At 70.5% G+C, this 7,268-nt stretch overlaps 1 protein-coding gene across 1 annotated transcript; it reads right to left on the bottom strand.

The window, feature by feature from the left end:
- Nucleotides 1–2,732: 2,732 nt before the first annotated feature.
- On the bottom strand, nucleotides 2,733–7,064 carry MMP9 (matrix metallopeptidase 9). Its single transcript, XM_086474991.1, has 13 exons — nucleotides 6,897–7,064; nucleotides 6,417–6,655; nucleotides 5,893–6,041; nucleotides 5,519–5,647; nucleotides 5,263–5,436; nucleotides 5,007–5,180; nucleotides 4,682–4,855; nucleotides 4,403–4,558; nucleotides 4,082–4,313; nucleotides 3,794–3,933; nucleotides 3,528–3,678; nucleotides 3,319–3,422; nucleotides 2,733–3,009 (listed from the first exon to the last, which is right to left on the bottom strand). Exons 1-13 carry the CDS (start codon nucleotides 7,038–7,040, stop codon nucleotides 2,900–2,902), a joined length of 2,076 nt encoding a protein of 691 aa, XP_086331117.1. The 5' UTR covers nucleotides 7,041–7,064; the 3' UTR covers nucleotides 2,733–2,899.
- Nucleotides 7,065–7,268: the final 204 nt, after the last annotated feature.

The following is a 7,268-nucleotide window of genomic DNA, read 5'->3' as shown; positions in this document are numbered from 1 at the left end:
GCCGAGCCGCTGGCTGTCCTCTGCAGGGGCACAAGGTCACAGCTCAGCCGGGGAGGGACGCCGTCCGTCCCTGCGCCTCCCCTGCTGCGGCCCCTGCGGCATGCCCACCCAGCTCCCCTAGCCAGGCCTGCTCCTCGCTCAGACCCCCACGAGCAGATCAGCTGCCGAGCTGATAAGCCGTTCCTGGAGGGACACAGGCTGCGGCCATGGCTCCAGCTCAGCACCAGCTGCTCTGTCCCTGGTGAAGCCCACGGGTCAGGCCCAGCTGTGCTGGGATGTCATGGGGTGACCAGTGGCCCTGAACCCACTTGCCACCATGTCCAGCCCTCCGCCATCCCACCACGGATGGGATGCCAGGCAGGGGATGCCAGGGTCCGGAGCCCACTGGCAGGCGCACAGCCCAGCCTGGGTGTCGCGGTGCCCGTCCGGCTGCTCGCTGCCTCCCACCAGCGCCCTTCGCCGAGGGCGCAAGGTCACAGCTCCACGCAGCGCGGTGCTGCCGTCGGCTGGGTTTCTGGGATCGATACGGCTCTGGTGACGGTGCAGCCCCGCCACCACGTCCCCTGGGCACCGCAAAGCGACGACCAGCGCCCGCACCCACCGCAGCCCGGTGGGCCGCCGCCGCCGAGGGCTCGCCGCAGCCTGCCCTCCCCACACCCTCACGCCAGCCCGACCGCAGCCCTACAGCCCACCCTCCTGCACAGCTCCCCGAGGACCAGCGGGCAGCCCTGCGCCCCCCAGTCGACCCCCGACACCCCAGCCAGGATCCTGGCTCCATCCCGCAGGAGTGGGGTCTTGCTTGGACAGACCCCCGGGATGGTGACGGGGCAGGGGAGCTCCGTGGGGGCGTGGGGGCAGCCCTGGGGGAGACCCGGGGACGAGAGGTGTTGCAGGGGCGGCCGAGCCCCCCTCCCCACTCTGCACCCCCCATCCCCTGAGTACTGCAGCCCCGTGCCAGCCCCGTGTCGGGGGTCGCCACCGCCTCCGAGGGGCCCGGTCGACCGACTGCTGGCCTGGGGCGACTCCGCATCCCACCCCCGCTGCCCCGTCGTCCCTGCCCTGTCCCGCGGACCCTCCCCACGGCCCCTGCCCTCCCCACGGCCCCTCTCCACGGCCCCCCTACCAATGGACCCTGCCCCAAGGACACCCCCCCCCGGGACCTCCCCACGGAGCCCCCCTCGGCGCCCGCCCCGCCGGCCGTGCCCGGGCGCTCACCTCTGCCGTCGCGGCCGGGCAGGCGGCCGCCCCCCGGGCCACGGTGGGGTCCGCCGGCGGCCGCGGGGCCGTGGCGGGGCAGCGCGGTGACGGTGAACCGCCGGCTCATGGCCCCGCCGCCTCCACAAGTGGCTCCGGGCCCCGGCGGCCGCCGAGCGCGGCCCCGCCGGGCGCTGACCGGGGTCCTAGTGCCCGCGGCACCGCCCGCTGCGCCGCCCCCGCGGCTCCAGGGCGGGCACGGCTCGGACCGGATCGGCACGGCTCGGCTTGGCGTGCACGGCTCGGCTCAGCTCGGCTAGGCTAAGCTCGGCTCGGCCGGGTTCGGTTCGGCACGGCTGGGCTCGTCTCGATTCGGCACGTGTGGGCTAGCCTAAGCTCGGTTCGGCTCTGTTCGGCTCGGCACGGTTCGGCTCGGTTCGGCACGGCTGGGCTCGGCTCAGTTCGGCTCGGCTAGGGTCGGGTCGGGTCGGGTCGGTTCGGTTCGGCTCGGCTGGGCCAGCCTAAGCTCGGTTCGGTTCGGTTCGGTTCGGCTCGGTTCGGCTCGGCTCGGCTCGGCTCGGCTCGGCTCGGCTCGGCTCGACGGGACGGACCGCGGGCCGCTCCCCTTCGCCCCGCACGGGGGGCGCTGGGACCGGGCCGCGCCGGGCTGGGGCCGAGCTCCGCCGCGCTCAGCCCCCGCCCTGCGCGGAGCCGCGGCCGCTAATTACAGCTAATTACAGCCCCGAGGCTGCGGTCGCCCCACCCTGCCACGGCCCCGGGCAGCCCCCGGGCACGGCCCCGGCCCCGCCGCCGGGCTCTGCGGGCCGCGCTGGAACAGACGGCGGAGGGCCGGGGCCGGGGCCGGGGCGGGGGGGAGTCAGCACGCAGCGAGGGGACCAGCCACACGCCGTGTGTGACAAACCGGGGGCGCAGGGGAGGGCCGGAGGCTGGCGGGGCCTGAGGAGCCGGGGGGGCTCTAGGGGGTGCGGAGGCACGGGGGGCTGCGCGGGGCGTGGGGCTGGGGATGTCGGGACCGAGAGGCGTCCTCCCCGGCGGGACCCAGTGACCCTCAGGAATCCCAGAGTCCTCGGCAGAAGGGTGCTTGGCTGCAGCCCCCGGCAGCGCCCCCACCCCCACGGACGCTGGCCTCCCCCAGCCCGGGGAGGGCGATGCACCCGGCCTGGCGCCCCGGGGTTTGCCGCGCCGGGCCCGGGCCGGCCCAGGAGCACTCTGAGACCGTGTCCGAAGGATCGATCGTCTTTATTACAAACGGGTGGATGAAGGTTGGCAGAGCGGGCGCCGGGCAGGAGCCGGGCCGAGCCCCCGAGTGCCCCATGCCTGTGGAGCCCGGCACGGCCCGGCCCGGCCCGGCACGGCACGGCTGGCTCAGGAAACAGACGAAGTCGTTACAAATCCGTGTGCGGTTCGCACCGGGTGAACGCCTCTGCACGGCAGAGCTGGTGCTGGCAGGGGCGGCACGGTGCCAGCTGCGTCCGGAGTCCTGCTCCCCGTCTGGGGCTTCCCGGGCCAGGCAGGACCCCAGGACTCCCTGCCCCTTCCTGCTGGGGAGGCAGCAAAGCCCCCACCAAGGTGGGGGCTACCCCACGGCCACAAGGCTGCGCGGCCCCTGGTGCCCCGGGGGGTCAGGCTGCGAGACGGGAGCCTGCGGGTCGGGAGTGGTGGGCAGGGAGCAGCGGTTGGGTCCTCAGTGCTGGGGGCACTGCAGGATGTCGTACTTGACATAGCCCACCCGGTCCACCTGGTAGCGCGGCGTCATTCTCCAGTAGAAGCTGCCCCGGCAGAAGTGGTACTTGTCTGGGCGAGGAGGGAGGTGGATGGAACGGAGGGTCAGCAGGAGGCTGGCCACGCGAGGAGCCATCCCGGCAGCCGCCCGAGCAGCGCAGGCATGCGGGCCTCTGACCGCGGCAGATGGCCCGTGCCGGGACTCGGCCAGCTCCACCGCAGGGACACACAGGGGCTGATGGTGTGCCCTGCCCCAGGGCCATTCCCCTCACCCACAAGCATCCCGAGCCCAGCACCGGGGTGATGCAGCCCCTGCCTGTGGGAGGATCGGGGCAGCTCAGGGGTGACCACACGGCCCCTGCCCCCCAGGTCCCCACTCACCTTGGTAGAGGAAGACGTTGTGTGCATCGAGGGGGACGCCAGTGAAGACATCGTCGGTGGAGCGGGGGTAGCCCTTGTCCACCCTCTGGACCTTCACGTCCAGCCTGTGGGGAGAGCGGAGCCGTACTGAGGGCTGCTGGGAGCCCTCCGTCCCAGCCCCTCGCAGGGGGAGCTGGCGGGTGCCATCGCAGCCGTCTGGACCCGCTCACCTCCAGTAGTTCTCCCCGCTGAAGAGCAGCACTTTGCCGCGGCCCCGCTGCAGGGCCCCCGAGATGCGGCCGGCTCCCTTCCCAATGCCCAGCTTCTCGATCCTCCGGGGGCCCAGCACACTCTTGCCAGAAAACACCCAGAACTGCCGACCTGCAGGTGGGAGAGAGCACGGGCATCAGCCGGCCCCGAGGGTGCCAGGGCAGCACCAGGCTCCTCACGATGCTGGTGGCACCGGGGCCCCAAGGGTGGCAGGGGCAGGGCTCACCGGCGAAGAAGAAGACCCTCTTGGTGAGCACGTCCTGGAAAGCGGCATCAATGACAGCCGGGAGGCCGGGCCAGGTGTCTGCGATGGAGAAGGCGCCCTGGATGCCTGACTTCCAGAAGGACGAGCTGGTCCAGTATTTCCTGGTGGGGAAGGTCAGCCGTCCTGATAACCTTGGCCTGGCACAGCCCCGTGTCCCCCCACGCTCCCAGCACAGCCCCGCGTCCCCCCCCGACCCCCTCACCACCCCAGCACTTGCCAGGGCAGGAGGCGCTGGGCGCTGCTGCTCACCCATCCTTGAAGAAATGCAGCTCCCCATTAATCTCCGTGATGGCATCAAAGTTCTTCTCCACACAGGCATCCCGGCTGGGGTCCACGGGAATGGGCTCGGCTGTGGGCTCTGGCGTCTCCTCCTCCTCTTCCTCCTCGGTGGTGGAGGTGCTGCCAGCCTCCGTGGGCATGGGCTGGGGCTCCTCGGTGGGCATAGGCGCAGGGGCGGTGGGCTTGGGGCCAGAGCCACGACCTGAGCCAATATAGGGGAGGGCATGAGGCTGGGGGCCAGCCCAGCACCGCAGGACCCCCAGAAAGCCCAGCTATGGTGCAGCTGCCCACCGTAGAGGTACTGGATGCCCTGGACATCATCCGGGTCCAGCTGGAAGTCCTGGACGTAGCTGTACATAGGGTACATCAGGGCCTCACGCACACTGGAGTGGTCCAGCCCCAGCGAGTGCCCAAACTCGTGGGCAGCCACCAGGAAGATGCTGTAACCTGGGGGAAAGCACCAGCCTCAGTGCCCGGCAGGACAGGGCACGCTGGCTGGGGACCGTGACCCCCACAGGGAGCACGCCAGCACAGTGTGGGGCCGGAGGGTGCAGGCAGGGGTGCCAGTACCTCTGTCTGGGCAGAAGCCCCACTTCTTGTCAGTGTCGTAGTTGCTGGTGGTGGCACACCAGAGCTTGCCGTCCTGCCGGCCCTGGCTGGTGCAGGCGCTGTAGGACTGCCCCAGGAAGGTGAAGGGGAAGACGCACGGGTCCCCCTGGGAGTTGCCACCGATCACCGCCGTGTCTGCAGCGCAGCGTCAGTGGGGCTGGCCCTGGCCCCCGGCCCCTGGCCATGCCAGCCAGACACCGGGACAGCCCCAAGACCCCCGAGGCACCCACCCTGTGTACCACGGCTGGGGACCAGCCATCCCCGTGTGCCCCCACCCCGCTCGCACCTCGGTTGGGGCAGAAGCCATATTTCTTGTCCTGGTCGAAGTTGGCGGTGGTGGCACACCAGCGGTAGCCGTCAGAGCGCCCGTCTGTGGTGCAGGTGTTGTAGGAGGTGCCGTCGAAGACGAAGGGGAAGACGCAGGGGGACCCGTCGCTGTTGCCGCCGTTGGTGTAGAGGACTGTGGGGCGAGGAGGGGTGAGGACGGCCCTGGGCACCCGCAAGGCTGGGCAGGGGCTGCAGCCGCGGCCGCCGCTACTCACGTTCGCTGGGACAGAAGCCGTATTTCTTGTCCCGGTCGTAGCTGGCGGTGGTGGCACACCAGGGCAGCCCGTCCGTGCGCCCCTCCGTGGTGCACCGGGAGTAGGAGCGGCCCTCGAAGACGAAGGGGAAGTGGCAGTTGGCCCCGTCGGCATTCCCATGGCGGGTCTTCACCACTGCTCGGGAGAGGGGCAGCTCAGCCATGGGGCTGGGGCAGGTGACATTGGCTCCGCTCAACCCACTGCACCCTGCGCTCACCTAAGCCGGTTCCCAGTGTCCAGAATTCGTCGTCGTCGAAGTGGGCATCGCCCTGGATGCCCTGGCCCGGGGGAAAAGCATGGGCCAAGAGCCCGTCCTTGCCATCGAAGGGGTACCCGTCTCCGTGTTCTGTGGGGACAAGCACCCTCAGAGCCAGCCCTACCAGAGGAGCCCCTGTGCCCCCAGTGCGCACGCGGACCCCGAGCAGGCAAGCCCTGTGCACCCTGGCACGTGCAGGGGCAGAGGGACCACAGGCACGTGGGGACATGGCCCAGGGAGATGTGGCGTGATGGTCCCAGATGCAGGGCACATCGCCAGCCCTCTCGCCATGGCTGAGCCGGCTCCCTGCTCCCAGCCTGTCCACGGGATGTCACCTTGGCTGCCGAACATGATCATGATGTCCGCCTCGCCGCTGTATATCTGGGTGAAGGTGAGGGGGGTCACGTCGCTCCACACTTTGAACGCCCGCTTGAAGGCGTCATCGATCACGGCACGGTCCAGGTCAGGGGAGTAATTCATCACCCTGCCAGGGGCGAGGTGGGGGGTCAGTGCTGCCAGGTCCCAGCTCGTGATGCAGGAGAGACCCTGCTCCAGGCACACCGCAGGAATGTGCCCTGCCCCGGGAGGGGAGAGCAGCACTGGCACGGCCAGGCAGAGCAGCCGGCCACCACCCTCGGGCCAGGGCTCAGATGCTTTCCCAGGCGCCAGGGAGCAGATGCTGCCGCTGTGCCGGCTCAGCCCTGGCTGTGCCAAGACCCGGCTGTGCCAGCAGTGCCAAGGCACAGCCGGCGGGCTGGGCTGAGGCTGCCGCCCTGCCTGGGCCCTCAGGCCCATCTCCATCCCCCGGGGACCATCACCCTGCAGGCACGAGGCTCCGTCTCCTGGGACAGAGACTCACCGGTACGTCAGGTCTGTGTGGTCCCACTTGAGGTCCCCCTCGAAGGTGAGGAAGGTTCCCACATCGGGGACGCCGCAGCGAGGGGCTCGCATGGCCTCCAGCGTGCTGGCGTCCAGCTTCCCTGTCTCCTCCAGGCCCAGCTGCTTCTGCATCTTGTGCAGCGCCTCGGCCAGGGACACGTGCTTGCTGCGCGTCCTCACCTCCGCCTCTGTGGCGTAGCCGAACCGCAGCAGGTAACTCTGGGGAGGAAAGGCAGCCAGAGGGGCTGAGCGAGGCAGGAGGGGGATCGGGCAGTCCCAGGCACCACAGACCCCCAGTGCCGGACCACAGACCCCCAGTGCTGGACCCCAGCCCAGGCACCTCCCGGGGCACAGGGAGACAGGCAGCCCCCAAGCTCGGCTCACAGCCCCATGCTGCTGCCCGGGAGACCCTCGGGGTCCTGGGTGCCAGGAGGGGGTCGTGGGGCTGTGCTCCCCTCACCTCCGCCAGCTCCAGGTCCGACATGGTGCTGACCATCTCCCCTGGGAAGGTGACAACCGCCTGCGGCTTGCTCTGGAGAGGGGCCGCGCAGCAGGAGAGGGCCAGCAGCCCCACGGCGAGCGGGGCCAGGAGGATGAGTGCCATGGCACGGTGATGGCAGGAGGGCTGTGGCTGTGCTGGTCCCGCTGCTCTGCTCTGGGTGCCGCCGGGCTCCGCTCCTATTTATGGCTGGGGAGGGCAGTGAGTCACCCTCAGCCCTCAGACCCCTCAGCCGACTCACGATCCCTTCCCACGGTGACGAAACGCACACTCAGGCTCCTCGTTCACTGCCTTAACTGTTTCATCACCTTGTTTACTAAACACGCGCGGTCC

Source organism: Leptosomus discolor, chromosome 17, assembly GCF_034619465.1.
Source record: "Leptosomus discolor isolate bLepDis1 chromosome 17, bLepDis1.hap2, whole genome shotgun sequence".
Taxonomy (NCBI): Eukaryota; Metazoa; Chordata; class Aves; order Leptosomiformes; family Leptosomidae; genus Leptosomus; species Leptosomus discolor.
This window is presented reverse-complemented; position numbering and strand designations above follow the sequence as displayed.